This window comes from Trichosurus vulpecula, assembly GCF_011100635.1.
Source record: "Trichosurus vulpecula isolate mTriVul1 chromosome X unlocalized genomic scaffold, mTriVul1.pri SUPER_X_unloc_2, whole genome shotgun sequence".
Taxonomy (NCBI): domain Eukaryota; kingdom Metazoa; phylum Chordata; class Mammalia; order Diprotodontia; family Phalangeridae; genus Trichosurus; species Trichosurus vulpecula.
The window spans coordinates 972838-992949 of NW_023494378.1; the positions used below are offsets into that span (position 1 = coordinate 972838).

The following is a 20112-nucleotide window of genomic DNA, read 5'->3' on the forward strand; positions in this document are numbered from 1 at the left end:
CCATACCCCAGAGGTAAGGGGTGCCCAACTCCAACATAAAATCTGAAGAAATTCAATTGATTCTGTATCTTTTGTTTATTGATCCTATTTACACTTAATGGATTTTGTTCTAGAACTGCCTAAGTCATGGTTCTTTGTCTCTGCATTTAGTTCAGAAATTGAGCTGGCCTATAATGAATGAAGTTTAAAAAGGCAGTTCTCCCACTAATCAAGGAAATCTATTATCCTTGAGGGATACAGGTGGATACCAAGAAGTCTGGTCCACTATCTTTAATCTTGCAAGTGGACTCAAACAATGAACATTCTTTAGTCACAGTTGTTTAGCTTTCCAATGAGTTAGTTTAAAGCTATAATTAATGGGAAAAACTGTTATCTACAATGCCTTCAGATCCTAGGCATCTGGTGTTATCTTTAAGTCCTGAGGTAGCTCTAAGAGATATACTGTCTGTCCTTGCCAGTCCTTGCACAATTAAGGAGGGTACTCTCTCCCTCACAGGATCCAGGGAGTCTCTTATCCCTATCAATAGCCTCAGAATGCAGATGGGTCCCGTAAATCAATCAAGCATTCCTCTAAGACAGAAAGGGGGGTTGCTAGCCCCACATGAGTGTGAGAAGAGCCTGCTATTCCTAATGTAACCAATCATGTTGTCCTCACCCCCATGATGTTGCTGATCTTATAACCAATTGTATTATTTTCCTCACCTACCCAGTTCTGTTCTTTGTTCTATGCTTATAAGGAGGAACTTTGCCTCCTTCTTTGGCTCATTGGCCTAACTGAGGTATCCATTTGGCTCACTTTATTAAAAGGTTTGCACCCTGCTAATAAACTGATAAGGCTCAGATTTCTGCACCTGAGTTTACCTTTATTAAATTCTAGTGAGACAAATCAATCAATCACTGGCAGCAGTGGCAGTTTCCAGACCTCTCAGCCCACAGACACCAAAGACAACTTAGAAGGTCAGCATGAAAGGACTGAGTATGAGCGAAGCACAGTCCAGAGCAGGCTGTGCCAGCACAGCCCTGACCCCAGCACACCAGGAGCAGGACCTTGGAAGTGAATGAATCAGCAGTGGTAGTGGCTGCTTCTGGAGCTCTCAGTCCACAGACAGTAAGGGATGAGTCAAGTAAACAACTGGTCAGAGGGAGATTACAGGGGCCTTTTTGCTAGCACTGAGGCAGGATTCTGTTGTTTTGCCAATGCTCAAATCTGGGTCCCAGTTCTGGGTGGCAGTTCTAGGGTGAGAAGGAGCACTAGCATAGTAGAGCATGCAGCCGCAGTGGAGGGGGGACCCTCCTCACAGTCCCAGGGCAGAAAGAGTGCTTGTGGTTGCTCACAGACCAGAGCACAGGCCAGGAGAGAAGTAAACACTTCTCCTCAGATCACACCACCTTGGAGGAACTGAAAACAGCTGCACAAAATCCCTGAATCTTGGGACAGTATTCCCTCCACCCTGGAAGCAGAGCCCTATTTTAATAAACAGTTAAAAGTCAAGTAATAGCCTGGGAAAATGAGCAAACAACAGAAAAAAAAACCTCTGACTATAGGAAGTTATTACGGTGACAAGGAAGATCAAAACCCACACTCAGAAGAAGACAATAAAGTCAAAGCTCCTACATCCAAAGCCTCCAATAAAAATATGAATTGGTTGCAGGCCATGGAAGAGCTCAAAAAAGATTCTGAAAATAAATAAGAGAGGTAGAGGAAAAATTGGGAAGAGACACAAGAGTGATGTAATAAAATCATGAAAAACGAGTCAACGGCTTGGTAAAGGAGACACACAAAAAATATTGAAGAAAATGACACCTTAAAACAGACTAGGCCAAATGGTAAAAGAGGTCCAAAAAACCAATGGGGAGAAGAATACCTTAAAAAGCAGAATTGGCCAAATGGAAAAGGGGGTTCAAAAGCTCACTGAAGAAAACAATTCCTTAAAAACTAGAATGGAGTAAATGGAAGCTAATGACTTTATGAGAAATCAAGAAACAATAAAATAAAACCAAAAGAATGAAAAAAATGGAAGACAATGTGAAATATGTCATTGGAAAAACAACTGACCTGGAAAATAGATCCAGGAGGGATAATTTAAAAATTATTGGACTACTTTCAAGGCATGATCAAAAAAGAACCAACATCATCTTTCAAGAAATTATCAAGGAAAACTGCCCTAATATTCTAAAACCAGAGGGTAAAATAGTAATAGAAAGCATCTGCCGATCACTTCCTGAAAGAGATCCCAAAATGAAAACTGCCAGGAATGTTATAGACAAATTCCAGAGTTCCCAAATCAAGTATAAAATACTGTAAGGAGCCAGAAACAATTCAAGTATGGTGGAGCCGCAGTCAGGATAACACAAGATTTAGCAGCTTCTATCTTAAAGGATCAGAGGGCTTGGAATATGATATTCTGGAGGGCAAAGGAGCTAGGATTACAACTAAGAATCACCTCCCGGCAAAAATGAGCATAATCCTTCAGGGAAAAAAATGGAAATGCAATGAGATAAAGGACTTTCAAGTATTCTTGCTGAAAAGATCAAAGCTGAACAGAAAATCTGACTTTCAAATACAAGACCCAAGAAAAGCATAAAAAGGTAAACAGGAAAGGGAAATCATAACGGACTTAATAAGGTTAAACTGTTTACATTCCTACATAGGCAAGTGATACTTGTAACTCATAAGACCTTTCTCATTATTAGGGTAGTTAGAAGGAGTATATATATACAGAAAGCACAGGTGTGAATTGAATATGAAGGGATGATGTCTAAAAAAATAAAATTAAGGGGTGAGAGAGAGGAATGTACTAGGAGAAAGGGAAAGGTAGTATGGGGTAAATTATCTCACATAAAAGAGGCAAGAAAAAGCTTTTACAGTGGAGGGAAAGAGGGGGTAGGTGAGGGGAGTGAGTGAACCTTACTCTCATCAAAACTAGCTGAAGGGGGAGAATAACATACACACTCAATTGGGTATAGAAGTCTATCTTGCTCCATGCTCAGAGAAAGAAGTGATGGTGTCTGAATACAGATTGAAGCATACTTTTTTAAACTTTATTTTTCTTGAGTTTTTTGTCTGTTTTCTTTCACAACATGACTATTATGGATGTTTTGCATGACTACACATGTATAACCTATAAAGTAGGAGGGGAAGGGAATAAGAGAAGGGGTGTGGGTGATAGAAGGGAGGGCAGATTGGGGGAGGAGGTAGTCAAAAGCAAAACACTTTTGAAGAGGGACAGGGCGAAAGGAGAGAGAGAATAGAATGACCAGGGTGGAGGGGAGGATAGAGGAAAATACAGTTAGCAATAGTAACTGTGAAAAAAATTTTTGAAGCAAATTTCTCTGATAAAGGCATCATTTCTCAAAAATATAGAGAACTGGGTCAAATTTATAAAAACAAGATCCACTCCTCAACTGATACAAGATCAAAAGATATGATCAATTTTCAGATGAAGTAATCAAAGCTATTTATAGCCATATGAAAAATACTTTAGATCACTATTGATTGGAGAAATGCAAATTAAAATAATTCTGAGGTGCTACCTCACATCTATGAGATTGTCTAATAGGACAGAAAAGATAAGTAACAAATGTTGGAGGGGATGTGGGAAAAATGAGACATTAATGCATTACTGGTAGAGCTGTGAACTGATTCAACCATTCTGTAGAGTAATTTGGAACTACGCCCAAAAGGCTATAAAACCACATACACCCTTTGACTTAGTAAAACCACTACTAGGTCTGTATCCTAAAAGAGATAAAAAACAAAAAGGAAAAGGACCTATATGTACAAAAATATTTATAGCAGCTCTTTTCTGGGGGTAAAGAATTAGAAATTGAGGGGAAGCCCATCAACTTGGGAATGGCTGACCAAGTTGTGGTACATGATAATGATGGAATACTATTGTACTATAAGAAAGGATGAGCAGCTTCTCAGTAATGCAAGGCTCTAAGACAACTCAAAAAGACTCAGGATGGAAAATGCTATCCATATTCAGAGAAAGAACTTTGGAGTCTGAATGCAGATGGAAGCATACTATTCGCTCTCCTTTTGTTTTGTTTTGTTTCTTCTTTCTTGTGATTCCTCCCATTAGTTCTAGTTCTTCTTTACATCATGACTAATGTGAAAATATTTTAAATATGAATGCATAAGTAAAACCTATAAAGGGCAGCTAGATGGCACAGTGAATAGAGCACTGGCCCTGGAGTCAGGAGGACCTGAGTTCAAATCTGGCCTCAGATACCTGACACTAGCTGTATGACCTTGGGCAAGTCACTTAACCCCAATTTCCCTGCCTTCCCCCCTCTAAAAAATAAGTAGAGCCTATATCAGATTGCATGATGTCTTGGGGTGGGGTGGAGGGGAGGGAGAAGGAGAACATTTAGAACTCAAAATCTCGTGGAAGTGAATGTTGAAAACTAAAAGTAAATAAATTAATTTAAAAAAAGAAATGATGGGCAGGATGCTCTCAGAAAAACCTGGAAAGACTTGCATGGGCCATTGCAAAGTGAAATGTACTGTGTACAAAGTAACAGCAATATTGTTCAATGATCAGCTGTGAATGACTTAGCTATTCTCAGCAATGTAATGATCTAAGAGAATTCTGAAGGACTGATGATGAAAAATGCTATCCGTCCTCAGAGAAAGAAGTGATGGTGTCTGAATACAGATTGAAGCATACTTTTTTTAACTTTATTTTTCTTGAGATTTTTTGTCTGTTTTCTTTCACTACATGACTATTACAGATGTTTTGCATGACTACACATATTGAACTATATTGAACTGCTTGCCTTCTCAATGAGGGGAGAGTGGGGAGGGAGCAAAGGAGAGAATTTTGAATTCCAAGTTTTATAAACAAATGTTAAAAATTGTCTTTACATGCAACTGGGGAAAAATAAATAAATAAATTAACTTAAAAATTAAATAGATGAATATTTACAAAAATATAAATTGCCCAGATTAACAAAAGAGGGAATAGAATACTTACATAACTCTATTTTAGAAAAAAAATTAAACAAGCCATAAAGGAGCTCCCTAAAGAAAAATTCCCAGGACCAGATGGGTTCACAAGTGAATCCTACCAAATATTTAAAGAACAATTAATTCCAATACTATATAAACTATTTGAAAAAATACATAAAGAAGGAGTCCTACCAAATTCGTTTTATGACACAAATGTAGTTTTGATACCTAAATCAAGGAGAGCAAAAGCAGAGAAAGAAAACCATAAACCAATTTCCCTAATTAATATTGATGCAAAAATTTTAAATAAAAAAATAGCAAGGAGACCTTATAACAATGTATCACAAAGATCATATACTATGACCAGGGGGGATTTATACCAGGAATGCAGGGTTGGTATAATATTAGGAAAACTATAAGCATATTTGACTCTATCAATAACAAACTCATGTGATTATATCAACAGATACAGAAAAGGCTTTTGATAAAATACATCAATTCTGTTAAAAATATTAGCAGGCATAGGAATAAATGGAGCTTTTCTTAAAATGATAAGTAGTGTTTATCTAAAATCAACAGTGAGCATTATATGTAGTAGAGGTAAACTAGAAAACTTTCCAATAAGATCAGGGGTGAAGCAAGGATGTCCATTACCATCATTATTATTAAATATTGTACTAGAAAAGCTAGCTATCATATTAAGACAGGAAAAAGAAATTGAAGGAATAAGAATAGGCAATGAGAAAACAATTCAAAAAATACTTGGGAGTCTACCTGCCAACACACAGCCATGGACTATATGAATACAATTACAAAACACTTTTCACACAATTAAAGACAGATCGAAACAACTGGAGAAATATTAAGTGCTGATGAGTAGAACAAGCCAATATAATAAAAATGACAATGCTCTTTAAATTAATTTACTTATTCAGTGTCCTATGAATCAAATTACCAAAGAATTATTTTATAGAGCTAGAAAAAAATAATAAAATTTATCTGGAAGAAAAAAAGGTCAAGAAAATCAAGGGAATCAATGAAAAAAAATTATGAAGAAAGATGGCCTAGCAATACCAGATCTCAAACTATACTACAAAGTTGTAATCATCAAAGCAATCTGGTACTAGCTAAGAAATAGAGTGATAGATCGATTGAATAGTCTAGGTACAAAATATACAGAAGGAAACAAAGCACTGCCACCTAGTGTTTCATAAACCCAATGATCTAAGCTACTGGGGCAAGAACTCACTATTTGAGAAAAACTTCTAGGAAAACTGGAAAGCAGTCAGGGAGAATTTAGTCCCAGACCAACATCTTGCATTGTGTATCAAGATAAACTCAAAGTGGGTACATGATTTAGATATTAAAGGGCAATATAAGCAAAGTAGGAGAGCATGGAAAAAAATTACCTGTTGGATCTATGACCAATAAAAGCAGGGATCATAGGAGGTAAAACAGGTAATTTTGCTAACATGAAATTAAAAAGGGTTTGCACAAACAAAACCAATGCAGCCAAAATTGGTAGGGAAACATGAAACTGGGGGAAAAATTTATAGCGCTTCTCTGATAAAAGCCTCATTTCTCAATTACAGGGAACTGAGACAAATTTATAAAAATAGGAGCCATTCCCCACTTGATAAATGGTTAAAGGATGTGAGCAGGCAGTTTTCAGAAGAAGAAATCAAAACTATCAATAATCATATGGAATAACGTTCTAAATCACTACTCACTAGAGAAACGCAAATCACAACAACTCTGAGGTACCACCTCACACCTACCAGATTTGGCTAACATGACAAAGAATGAAACTGACAAATGTTGGAAGGGATGTGGAAAAAATGGGACACTGTTGGTGGAGTTGTGAATTGGTCTAACCAGTCTGCAGAACAATTTGGAGCTACATCCAAAGAGCTATCAAACTGTGTATACCCTTTGACCTAGCAATCCCAAAGAGATCAAAGAAAAAGGACCTATCTGTATAAAAATATTTATAGTAGCTCTTTTTTGTGGTAGCAAAGAATTGGAAACTGAGGAGATGCCCATCATTTGAGGAATGACTGAATAAGTTGTGGTATATGACTGTGATGGAACACTGCTGTGCTATAAGAAATGATGAGTAGGATGATTTCAGAAAAACCTAGAAAGACTTACACGAACTGATGTAAAATGAAGTGAGCAGAACCAGGAGAAGAGTATACACAGTAACAACAATATTGTAAGAATGATCAATCATGAAAGACTCTAACTACTCTGATCAAGACAATGATTCAAGACATTCCAAAGGACCCATGATGAAAACAGAGAGAACTGATGGACTTGGAGTACAGACCGAAGCATATTTTTTAATAACATGACTAACATGGAAATGTGTTTTTCATGACATCACCTGTATAATGGGAATTGTATTGCTTGTCTTCTCAAAGGGTAGAGAGAGGGCTGGAAGGAGTGAGAGAATTTGAACTCAAAATAAATTTTTAAAAAATGCTTGTTGATTGATCAAATGAATAGACTCTTCCTCCAAACTTTCTAGTTTCTCTTGATGGCACCACTCTCATCAATCAGGGTCAAAACCTCAGTTGGTGTGATCCTTTGTTCTTTCCTCATCTCCCACATTAAAATCAGCTGCAAAGATTCTAGTGGCCTAACATCTTTTACATCCATCCCCTTTACTTCATTCAAGGGTCACACCAGTTCAGGCCCTCAATCACTTCTCCCTGCCCCCTAGAATACTTCAATGGCCTCTATTACAATTCTCCCCACTCCCACCTATGCTTTAAACAGCTGCCAAAGGGATTTCACCTCACTTAATCCTTTCATATTAAATACAAATTCCACTGTCATTTAAAGTCCTTCACCATCATGCTCCAATTTACATTTCCAGGCATATTTCACTGTTACTCCCCACATGCTATTTTCTAGTCAAGCTGGCTGAGACTTGCTGCTCCCCAACTCCCCATTCAATCTTTGATTTCTAGGCCCTTGCAATGGCTAGCCCCCATGCCTGGAATGTTGACCCTTGTCACCTCTGCCTCTTTAAGTTTCTCCTGGCTTCCTTTAACACTCAGCTCAAATCCCACCTTCAGTAGGAGGCCTTTCCTGGTTCCTCCTACCACCCCATCCATCACTCTGCCCCCTGCTAATGTCATCTGAGATTACCTTCTATCCACTCTGTATCTTGTACATACCTAGTTATTTACATGTTGTCTCCTTCATTAGACTGTGAGCTCCTTCAGGGCAGGTACTGTTTTTGCCTTTCTTTGTTCTTTCTCCTCATCTCCACCTCTTATGATCCCCAAACTTCTTCAAGGTTCAGTTCAAATGTCACTTTCTACAAGGGGCCTTTCCTGGAACTTCCCAGCTATTAGTGCCTTCTTCTCCAAGGTTACCTCTCATCTAGAAATAGTATCCTAGAGCTAGAAGGAACCTTGGGGTCATCTAGTTTAACCCCACACCCCATTTTGCAGATGAGGAAACTGAGGCAGGCTCAGAAAAAGAAATTACTTTCTTAATATCAAACCAGTAGGAGACAGTTGAGCTAAGAACTGAACCCAAGTAATCTGGCCCCAAATACAACATGCTTTCCTTTGCTCCCCACTGCCTCCTCTATGTTTTGTATGTGTATGTATGTATATATATACATATATGTATACACATACGTACTCCACTGGGTGTAAAAACTATTTGTCTATTTCTCCCCAGCATTTACTAAGAACCCAATAAATATTTGTTTGCTTGATTGATGTGGGTTTTGAGGAGTGAAAGTATCAAAGATAATGGCCAAATTTTGAATATGGGAAATGGGGTGAATGGTGGTACCACCAACAGAAATAGTGGTATCAGAGAAAAGAAGAGGTTTTGAAGAAAGAAAATGAGTTTGGGACATGAGGCAACAGTGGGCCACCCAGAGGGAGATGTCTTATAGGCAGCTACAGAGGAAGGTCTGGAACTTGGGAAATAACTAAGAGTTGGAGATAGAGATTTGGGAGTTACAGGCATAGTAGTGATCCCTGAAGTCACAGAAGTTAAGGAATGGTCAGGGCAGAGAGTAGAGAGACAAGATTATGAATTGGAGAAGCAACTGTAAAAATAATAGGAGCCTAATACATCTACAGAATACATGACTCTTTAGAAAGATGCCTTTTTCTAGAGCTACTAATGAATTTTTAAAAGAATTCCATTTTACTGACATCTTTTGTTGTTAGATTATATTCATTTATAGATATCATCACCTGTAGCAATGAGTCTTCCTTTGAAAAAAGAAAACTCTAGTGGTGACATCAAATGCATCATTCTGCATGGATGGTCTCTTACCTTGCCAAGAAGAGGAAGAAAGTACATTGCCTCATTTCTTTTCTGGGTCAATTTTGCCTCACGCAACTACTAATGACCTTTTCTCTATTGTGTCAGAGTGACAAAAAGAAGTGAGATGGTCTAGGAGGGCCCTTTTGGTCTGTTCTGATTCTTACTGATGGCAAAAAGCTTAGGAAAACCTCCAAGGACTGGATTATGTGCTCACTTATCTAGGTAGGGAGATAGGGAAAGCGCCTGGAGACTGCACTAGTCCTTGGTAAGGAAATAAGCGCACCCCTGGTCAGTGAGTGGCAACAGCTGACAGCAACCAAAAGGGAAGTAGCTAGGCTAGTGGATGGAAGGAAGAGGTGGACTGTGCCCAGCAAGAGGCCTATGACTTTCCTGCTGTGGTGAGGGCAAAGTTTACATACCCATAGTCAATAACCATGTGAAAGATGGGGATGGTTCAAAATGACTAATAATAGAAATGCAGGCTGAGCAACTCTAAGGTTTTACTTTACACCAAACTGTTAAAGATGATAAAAGGAAAAAAGTTGAAGCTGAAGGGGCTGCAGGAAAGTAGGCACACTAATATAGTTGTGGTGGAGCTGTAAATTGGTTCAACCCTTCTGGAAGGCAATAACAAACTGTTCATATGCTATGACATCAATCCCATTCTTGAGTACATGCCCCATAGAAGCCTACCACTAATTCCAAAGTCATAATATAGTCAAAGCTGCACCTTTTTTGGCAACAAAAAACTGGAAACAGAAGTAGGTGTTCATGGGTTGGAGAATGGCTGAACAAATTGTCATGGAATGTTATAGTATCATACTAAATGATGGTGGAATCAATCCATAATATGAGGAATCCAGAGAAGTTGGGAAGACTTAAATGAAATGTGAAGCAAGCAGAACCAGGAGCCTGAAAGTGACTATAATCATATAAAGGCAACAGAATAAAGCCAAAGGAGGAGTAACTGTAATGACCAATCTTGGACCCAAAGAAGAGAAGGAAATGAGCAGCCCCCCTTTCAACAGAAGGAGAACACAGAATGGTGGACACATTCTCACATGCTGGTTGCTTTTTGATTAGCTCTTTCTTGTTTCAAGGAAGGGTTCACCTGAGATTTGAAAATGACTATGATGTGGCCAAGAAAAAGAGTGGTGGATCAATGGAATAGGCTAGGTACACAAGACTATAGTCAATGTTTGATAAACCCAAAGATTCCAGCTTCTGGGATAAGAACTCGCTATTTGAGTTCTTGAGCTTTATTGAGCACTATTGAGCTGTGAAAACTGGAAAATAGTAGGGCAGAAACTAGGGATAGACCAACATCTTACACTGTATACAAAATAAAGTCAAAATGGGTACACATTTTAGATATAAAGGCTGATACTACAAGCAAACTGGGAGAGCAAGGAATAGTTTACCTCTCAGATCTATGGAGAAGGGAAGAATTTATGACCAAAGAAGAGATAGAAAACATTATGAAATGCAAAATGGATAATTATGACTACATTAAATTGAAAATTTTTGCACAAACAAAGCCAATGCAACCAAGATTAGGATGAAAGCAGAAAACTGGGAAAGAATTTTTACAACCAGTGTCTCTGATAAAGGCCTCATTTCTAAAATATATAGAGAACTGAGTCAAATTTATAAGAATACAAGTCATTCCCCAATTGATAAATGGTCAAAGGATATGAACAAGCAGTTTTCAGACAAAGAAATTAAAGCTATCTATAGTCATATGAAAAATGCTCTAAATCACTACTGGTTACAGAAATGCAAATCAAAACAACTTTGAGCAGTGAGTAGAGCACCAGCCCTGGAGTCAGGAGGACCTGAGTTCAAATCCAGCCTCAGACACTTGACGCACCTACTAGCTACGTGACCTTGGGCAAGTCACCTATCCCCAACTTCCCCACCTACCCTCCTCCAAAAAACAAGAAAACAACTCTGAGATACCACATCACACCTATCACATTAGCTAACATGACAAAACAGGAAAGTTATAAATGCTGGAGAAGATGTGGGAAAATTGTAACACTAATGCATTGTTAGTGGAATTGTGAAGTGATCCAACCATTCTGGAGAGCAATCTGGAACTATGCCCAAAGGGCTATAAAAATTTACATACCCTTGGACCCAGCAATACCACTTCTAGGTCTGTATCCCAAAGAGATCATACAAATGGGAAAAGGACCCATATGTACAAAAATATTTAGAGCAGCTCTTTTTGTGCTGGCCAAGAATTGGAAATTGAGGGGATGCCCATCAGGTGGGGAGTGGCTGAACAAGTTGTGGGATCTGAATATAATGGAATCCTATTGTGCTATAAGAAATGATGAGCAGGCAGACTTCAGAAAAACCTGGAAAGACTTGAATGTACTGATGCTGAGTGTAGTGAGCAGAACCAGGAGAACACTGTAAGAGCCACAATGTGAGATGACTAACTTTGACAGACTTATCTCTGTTTAGCAATGCAACGATCCAAGACAACTCCAAAGGACTCATGATGGAAAATGCTGTCCATATCCAGAAAAAGAACTATGGAGTCTGAATGCAGATTGAAGCATATTATTTGCTCCCTTTTTTTGTTACTTCTATCTTGTGGTTTCCAATTCTTCAATTTCACATGACTAATGTGAACATACATTCAATATAAATATATGTGTAGAACCTATATCAAATTACGTGCCATCTTGGGGTGGGGCAAGGGGAGAGATGGGGAGAAAATTTGGAACTTAAAATCTTATGGAAGTGAATGAAAAAACAAATATATATATATAAAGAAAATGACTATGATGTAAAAATCAAAGCTATTGTTAAAATATTTTAAAAGAAAGAATCTATGTACCTCCTCAACTCTATCCTTTGTAATTTTTTGCTCCCATTGCTTCTAATTTTAGAGACTACCCTCACTGCTTTTGACTTTGTAGAATGAAGTGAACTCTACTCATCGAATATAAACCCCAGTTGTTTTTTAGCCAGTGATTTTCTGTCTCACTCCATTCCCTTATCCTAGCTCTAGTCTCCTCTACGCTCATCCAACCTATTGCTGCCTGGTGCTTCTTAAGAAGGAGGATTGAAAGAGCTCTACTCACCGATTCACCACTCCAATAATGCCCAGCTTCACCGGGATGACTCGGCCCATCAGCACATCCAGTGCATCTGTCCCAGCATCCATGAGGTCCAGCTTAGTGATCACTGCCAAGGTCCTGCGACCTAAGAAGTGGGGAAGGGACAAGAACAGCTTGAGACCTCTAGGCCCAACTTCCAGAGGCTACTTTAACAATTTAAGGGGGAATGGGTCTTCTGTCCCACTCATGAGCTGGGTGGGGAGAGCTAAATGTCCTCTGGACATAAAAGTTGCTCTCACATCACTTGCTATCTACTGAGGCCAGGACAGGTCTCGTGAGGTGTTCAGTAAATGTGTACAACAGGGGAATGGGAGGGTGAGCATAGTTCTTAGTCCCAAAGATAGGAGTAGGCAGCCCTAAATGGGAAAATGGCACTGGCACCCTTCCTTGGTATCCTTTCCTGATAATGATACTGATGTCTAGGAAAGGAAAATCCCAGGCTCAGGGTGAGGCCTTGAATCAGAAAGCTGAAAGGGGCCATAGGTAGTCAATGTTTATAAAGGAAGTAAACCCAAGTTGGTCAAGTGCCTTGCCCAAGACCATGTAAACTTACTAGCCGAGCCAGGTCTCTTCCCTTGCTAGTAGAATATTCTTTCTGTCACTAGCTCTCCTCCACATACATACCCAAGTACTCCCAGTGCTGTACCTTCAGGATCCACATCCCGGGCAAGTTTCAAGGATTCAGAAGTGGTCATGTCTGTGTTGGCAGCAGTGACAGCCAGGATGAGACAAGTGGGACTGCTGATGTAGGACAGGATCATGTCCCTGACCAGTGCCTCGATGTTAGGGGGCTGGTCCCCCACAGGGACCTAACAAGAGATAAGGATCAGAGAAAACCAGCTGCCTTTGGAAGCCCTGCTCCCCATCAACAGCTAGGAGCCCCATCCCCAATCAGGGACAGCCATGACCAGCCAGGCAAGGGCAATGGCATCTATGAAAGATTAAGAGGTAATACTTAGTCTCAGAGTCAAACAGAATGATCTGCCAGTTCTGGAACTTTTTCATTTTAGGGGGAGGGGGAGAGACAGAGAGAAAAGAATTAAACAATGCTGAATAGCCACCAAGTAAGGCATTGTTGAGGCCACTCTAGGAAGACCTCTGTCATCTCTACTCCAATCAATCAATAAACATTTGTTAAGTGGGAAAGACAACATGCGAACAAATATATATAAAGCAACCTAGATACAGGATAAATAGGAGATAATTAACAGATGAAAGGCACTGGAATTAAGAGGAGATGTGGAAGACTTCCTGTAGAAGGTAGAGTTTTAGTTGGGACTTAAAGGAAGCCAGAGAGGTGAGCAGGCAGAGCAGAGGAGGGAGAGTGTTCCAGCTATGAGAGACAGCCAGACAAAATGCCTGGAGCCAGAGATGGAGGGGCTTGTTCATGGACCAGCCAGGAAGCCAGTGTCACTGGATCAAAGAGTAAATGTCAGGGAGGAAGGTATAAAGAGACTGGAAAGGTAGGAGGGGCTAGGTTAGGAAGGACTTTGAATGCCATACAGAACATTCCAAATTTTCTCCTGGAGGTGGAGCCATTGTAGTTTACTGAGTAGGGGGAATGACATGGTCAGACATTTGTTTTAGGAAAGGCACTTTAGTGGCTGGAGTGAGAAGAGCCTAGAGGCAGGCATACCACCCCCCCCCCCTGCCCCCAGCGGTTACTGCAATAGTCCAGGTATGAGGTGATGAGGCCTGCATCAGTATGGTGTCAGTTGCAGAGGAAAGAAGGAGGAGTATTCAAGAGCTGTTGCAAAAGTGAAAATTAAAGGCCTTGGCAAGAGCTTGAAAATGTGGGGTAAGAGAGTGAGGAGTCCAGGATGCCTCCTAGGTTGTGAGCTTGAAGGACAGGGAGGATGGTGTTGCCCTCTACAGTACATGGAAGGTGGGGGTGGGGCAGGGTTTAGAGGGAAAGACAACAGTTCCATTTGGGACATATTTAAGATGTCTACTGGACATCTAGTTCAAGATGTCTGAAAGGCAGTTTGGAGATGTGAGACTGGAAGTCAGTAGAGAGCTTCGGGCAGGAAAGGTAGATGGGAGAATCATCAGCATAAAGATGGTAATTAAATCCATGGGAACTGATGAGATCCCCAAGTGAAGTAGTCTAGAAGGATTAAAGAGTAGAATAAGTGCTTAATAAATGCTTCTTTTAAGTGCCTTCTTTTCTTGGTTTGCCACTTCACATTCACCATGACTGACTGCTGCCCACCTTCCCTCTAGCCCTTTCAGCCTTGGCTTCCCCACCACTACAATCTCATGATTCTCTTTTCACCTCTGATCTTTGCTTCCCTGGCTGGTTTGTCCCCTCATCCCTTAATTGTGGCTTGTGTCCCGAGTCTTTTGTTCCCATTTCTCCCCCTGGGGAGGTTATTTAATTCCTATGGCTTCAAGCTTAACTTCTATGCAGACGACAACCACATCTCTCCTAACTTCTTAGATTTCATCTCTACCTGAATTTTGCTCACCCCCCAAACTCAACATTTCCAAAATGGAACTAATCTTCCAAAATTTGCCTCCCATCTTTCTGCCCCATCCCATTTCTGTTGATGATCCCAGCATCCTCGTCACCTAGACCCATAAACTCAGAATCCTCCCTGACTTTTCCTTTTCCCTTATTCCCTATAGCCTGCCAAGCTGCCAAGTCCTGGCCATTTTGCTTCAGCAATCTCTCCATTGCCACCACAACCACCATAGTTGTCCTCTTCAAGCCACCATCCCTTCTGGCCTAGACTATTAGAATTGCTGGTCATCAACCCCTTCAAGTTCTCCCCACTACAATCTAGCCTTCATACGATTTCTCAATCTTCTGAAAACACCACTCTGATCATAGGATCATGTACTGAGACCTGGAAAAGACTTTAGTCTCCAACCCAGAATCTTCAGTGGCTCCCCATTTCTTACTGAATTCAGTAATTCAATATTCACATAAGAATTCAGTAATTATAAACTCCCTCCACAATCTTGCTCCAAGCTACTTTTCTATCTTTGCCTCATATTCCCCTTTGCGTATCCTAGCCAAAGTGGAATATTCTCTCCCCCCAGCTCTGGTTGTGCCCGATGGGAAGACTCCCCCATTTCTGCTTCAATATTATAGGATTAAGGCCAGCTGCCACTTCCTCCACATATCCTTTCCCTGGCTTGCCCAGCAAAAGCAACACAGTAACCATCAGGGTTGTGCTAGCGCTCACTCTTACTGGTTGGTGAGAGTAGATGGCTAAGTTTTCAATGTGAGCACTAACACCTCAAGAAATCCACAAAGGCTACAAAAGAGGGCTGGATTGTTTTGTTGATTGTCTAGACTTAAGAAACTGATAGCGAAAATGTTCATAACGCAATTTCAATTTATAAGTGTTGTGCATTTTCAGAGAGCTAGTTGTTAAACATTTTAGCAAAACACTATTGGTCGTCTATACCACTTTAGGATCTACAACAGTAGATCCCTTGGCATGTGGTTCAGAGTTTTGATGACATCTCTCCTTCGTGCAGGTTTCACTCTCCCTTACATCTGAGTAATTTGTGTGCATGTCTGTTCTCTCCCTGTTGGACTCTTAAGGCCCTTGAGAACAGGGTCTGTGTTGCAGCTCTCCTCATACTGTGTGTCTAGTACAAAAGTTAATGCCCGTTTAATTTTAATTTTCTATGAAATAGTTCCCTGCACTATTAAATAGGAAAAATCTGTGTTCAATGTTTCTTTTTTCTTGATGATCCATCATAAGCATCATGAACATGAAGCAGTGGGGCCCTTAGATCTGTTGGCCTCTACACAGTGGAGTATTTATATGAAGTTACTGTGCTTTCTCCATTGTCTGCCTTTGAATCCCTCTCCCATGCTGTCACAGGGTCACTTGCTTCTTACAGGACCCTTTCCCCTCCCCCTTCTGCCAATCTGCTTTTTCTAATCTGTTTTCATTTGCAGGACTAACCAGGCTCTGATTTAGGACCTGAATGGGACTCTCCTCTGAGTAAAGCTGGAGTGATAGTGAATGGACTCTGAAATGTCTCTTTGGATGCTCAGACTCCTTCTCCCTCCCCCACCCCAACTGAAATCTTAGAAGGAAGCAAAGAGCAGAGATCTCCTTACAAGACTGGAGAAGGACGTAATGTGTGCCTCAGCTCCTCTGTTAAACTGCTTGATCCCTTTGGGCATCGCCCACCCCACTTGACACAGGGCCTTGTGTCTAATCCATCATGAACTATCATGAAAGGGCTGGACAACAGAAGAGAAGGTGAGAGCCAGTCTACCCCGAAGTACAGGATTTAAGGAAAGAACATACTTTGGTGATTCCAGGCAAGTCAACCAGAGTCAAATTGAGGACTTTAGAGGAAAAGATTTTCAGGTGCATAGGCTCAGGACTGATCCCCTGGAAGATAAAGAGTCAAGGTCAGAGCCACTAGGCTTGGAAAGGGGCAGGATAGGGAAACAGGGAAGGGGCCATGTGCCTCCTGCATTTACCTTATTAGTACCAGTGACCCGATCTGTCTCATCAGAAATTTCCTGTCGGACTTTATTAAAATCCGTAAATGACTGCAGAGGAAAGAGAGGTTTTGAGTTACAAGTCACTCAACACAGATCATGTCCTCTGCCCCCAGACAACACTAGGGCAAGGGCAGCATTACTCCCAGACTTCCACGTAGCCAAGCGGGCTTATGGGTGAGCCAGGAAAGAGTGATGTCCATAGGAAGGAGAGGAAGATTCCCACCAATGATACAGTTTTACAAATAGGCTGGACTGGAGTGGGCTGGATTACCTTATGTTTGCAATGTATGAAAGTGGCCCATTCCTCTTCTTGGATACCTGTGGGAACAGGAAGAAGGGGAAGGTCACCTCCCTTGTCATAACCAATCACCTCTTAAGGGGAGGTGATAGGCGGGGATGAAGGGACACTTGCCCAGGGCAGAGCCATTTCTATCACCTATTCCAAGACACAGCACTACTTTGGTGGAGTAGAAAGAATGCTGCATTTGGAGTTAGAGACCTGTGTTCAAATCCCAGCTCTATGACGCCATCTTTGGGGCCTCAGGCAAATCTGGGCCTCATTTCCTCATCTGTAAATTGAGCAGGTTGGCCTGGAAGGTCAATAAGGTGTTTTCCAGCTTTAAAGCTATGAGCCTATAAGGCTTGGGTGCAGGTCACATTCAGTAGCTATGTTCTGGCCTGGCCAAGTCTTCAAGCCAGGAGGTAGCTGTGGTTCTGCTCTGTGCACCGCCCCCCCACCTTGTTCCCTCCATGTCCATTTTCCTTATCCTCACATGTCTCTGAGGTTGCTGCTCTCTTCCGTTCTTCCAGGGAAGCTACGTGAACCAGCTGGAGGATCAGGGGCCTACGAGTCACGATCCCAGAACCCCTTGGAAGGAAGTCTCGGCCCACAATGCTTTCCAGAACAGAGCTCTTTCCACTGCTCTGTAATAACACAGGGGGTAGAGGAGATGGCTCAAGAGCTTTTGGGAGGTAGCATTCCCTGCGCCTCCCATTGTCAGCTTCCACTCTAGGCCTAGCCCCAGCCAAGTCACCCCTGGCTTGACAATCTCAAGTTAAATATAGGGCTGCAGTAGGGTACAGCAGAAAAAAACCACTGGATTTGGATTCAGGAGGTCAGGGTTCAAGTCGTCCTTCTGCTACTTTGGACAAGTCTCCCTGGGCCTCAGTTTCCTCATCTGTAAAGTGAGGTTGGTTTAGGTAGCCTTTCAGACCCCTTCTAGCGAGTCTGAATCTGGGATCCTACAGCAACTCTACTGTGGCTATTCCTGGCCTTTCCAAAGAAGGGAGGCTCCCAACACCCTCAGAACCTTCTCAATGGGGCTGGGGGCTGGGGCGGTTGGAATGCCTTTCCCTGGCCTGCCTGCATATGAAAGCAGGCCCCTGGGCCTCCCTGCTAATACCCAACCCAGCAGGTGCTTCATCCCATACAGGGCTAAACGTGGCTGAGGCCCACCAGATGGGGGCGCACTTTCCGGTACTGTCACCCTCAGAGACCCACCTGAGGGCTTAGCCAGTTATGGCTGCCACCTCAAGGGACCAGCCAGTGAGGGTGAGGGGGAGAAGGTGAACAGGAAAATCCAGGGCTATGAAAAAGGCGGGGAGGAGCTCGAGGAGCAAGGTGGGAGGGGCCAAGGAGTAGCCTGGTCCGCCCCGACGAGGCTGGGGGAGGAGGGTAGAAAGAAGAGCCTAGAGCAGTGACAGCGGTAGCTAGGCCCGAGGGGGAGGGGAGGGAGGGAGGAACTAGGCCCACGGCCCTCCCCGACCCCCACCACCCCATTCCCAGGGCAAGAGAGCGGGCAGCACCTGGGAGCCAATGGCCACGATCTGCGGGAGGTGGATGGCTTCCGTGCCCACTGTGTTGAAGATCTCTTGTAGCTTGTTGATCACGGGGATCAGGGTCTCCATGGCGGTCTCGAGGCTGGCAGCTCCCGGAAGGCGGGAGAGGCCTCAGAATGTGGAGAGAAAAGTCGATCCTCAACGGTAAGATCTGCTGTCGTCGGGCAGCCCCTCTATCCCAGCAGAACTAAGGCTAGAATGTGCTTTCAGACCCCTCCCTCACCACACACCCTTCCCCCCTCCTTCCCCCCCACCCCCCCAAGCAACCACCTTCCTACCTTCTCTAAGAAACGCCACTCAGCAAGTGATACTGTTCCTGCCAGCCCCTCCACTTGTCCTTGGTCGACCCCGTATGGCTCTTGGTCGAACTTCCCCTAGCCCCGCCCCTGGAGTCCCTCTAGATGGTGAAAGGTGGCGCTCTACAGGGCTTCTGAAACGTTTTCCACACTTGACCCCTTCAGTGCTTCTTACTGTGGGTGATCCCATATGGGGTCATGACCTAGAGCAGGCTCTGCCCCACCGGGGAATAAGCTAGAGCTTGAGGCTGAGCTCTGATTGGCTAAGACTTCTCCCCTTTTCCCTCAACACTAAGTCCAACAACTTGACTGTCCTCAATGCCAGCCGTTCTCACCTCTGTTGCCCCTTGCTGAGGCAGCTGGTAGCCCTGTGAACAGAGCTGGGCCTGCAGCCAGGCAGACCTGAATTCAAATCCAACTATAGACATTTCCTACCTATGTGACCCTGGGCCAGTCATTTCACCTCTATTTGGCTCATTTACCTCTGAGACTTGTGACGATCAAATGTATAATAGGTGCCATATAACTGCTCATTCCTTTCCCTGGTTTTTCTTTAATTTTTTTCTTTTTGTTAAATTACAAATTTCAAATTCTTTCCTTCCCTGTACCCTCTCCCTTACCCATTGAGAAGGCAAGCCATATGATACCCATTATATATACAGAAATCATGCAAAACATATTTCCTCATTAGCCAGGATGTGAAAAAAAACAAGAAAAATAAAGAAAGAGAAAAAAAGTGGGGGGCTTCAATCAGCACTCTGAACCTATCAATTTTTACTATGCAATAAAGAAATGGAGTTATTAATATCCAGCCAACAATTTATTTTACAATGTATGCAGTTGAAAAACAAGCCAGGTTCAAGGCTCTTGGTTGCCAAGGACCCAGAAACTTGGTTTCTCACGGTTAATATACAGTGTTGAAGGACTGAAAAACAGGAAACACAAGATTATAGGGATTGAGACTTCTGCTTTCTCATTGGTGGAGGGGGGTTGGGAGATACAGAAGTGCATTGGCAATCAAGATGGGCTCTTAGCACTTATTCAACCAAGTGCCCTTGAAGAGTTTGGCCTTTGTTTCCTTGATTAAATTAGGAGTCCTTGATGACC

The 20112-nt window shown here is 42.1% G+C and overlaps 1 protein-coding gene across 1 annotated transcript in view; it reads right to left on the bottom strand.

Annotated features, from left to right (window-relative positions):
• Positions 1-18778, bottom strand: part of LOC118833147 (dynamin-1-like protein) — a 40935-nt gene extending 22157 nt beyond the window's left edge. The window contains exons 1-7 of the mRNA XM_036740550.1: positions 18677-18778; positions 17644-17794; positions 17142-17188; positions 16847-16918; positions 16668-16754; positions 13037-13199; positions 12355-12475 (exon numbers count right to left, since the gene is read on the bottom strand). Of these exons, the coding sequence (XP_036596445.1) occupies positions 12355-12475; positions 13037-13199; positions 16668-16754; positions 16847-16918; positions 17142-17188; positions 17644-17794; positions 18677-18778 (743 nt within the window). The remainder of the gene's footprint in view (positions 1-12354; positions 12476-13036; positions 13200-16667; positions 16755-16846; positions 16919-17141; positions 17189-17643; positions 17795-18676) is intronic.
• Between the last annotated feature and the right edge of the window lie 1334 nt (positions 18779-20112).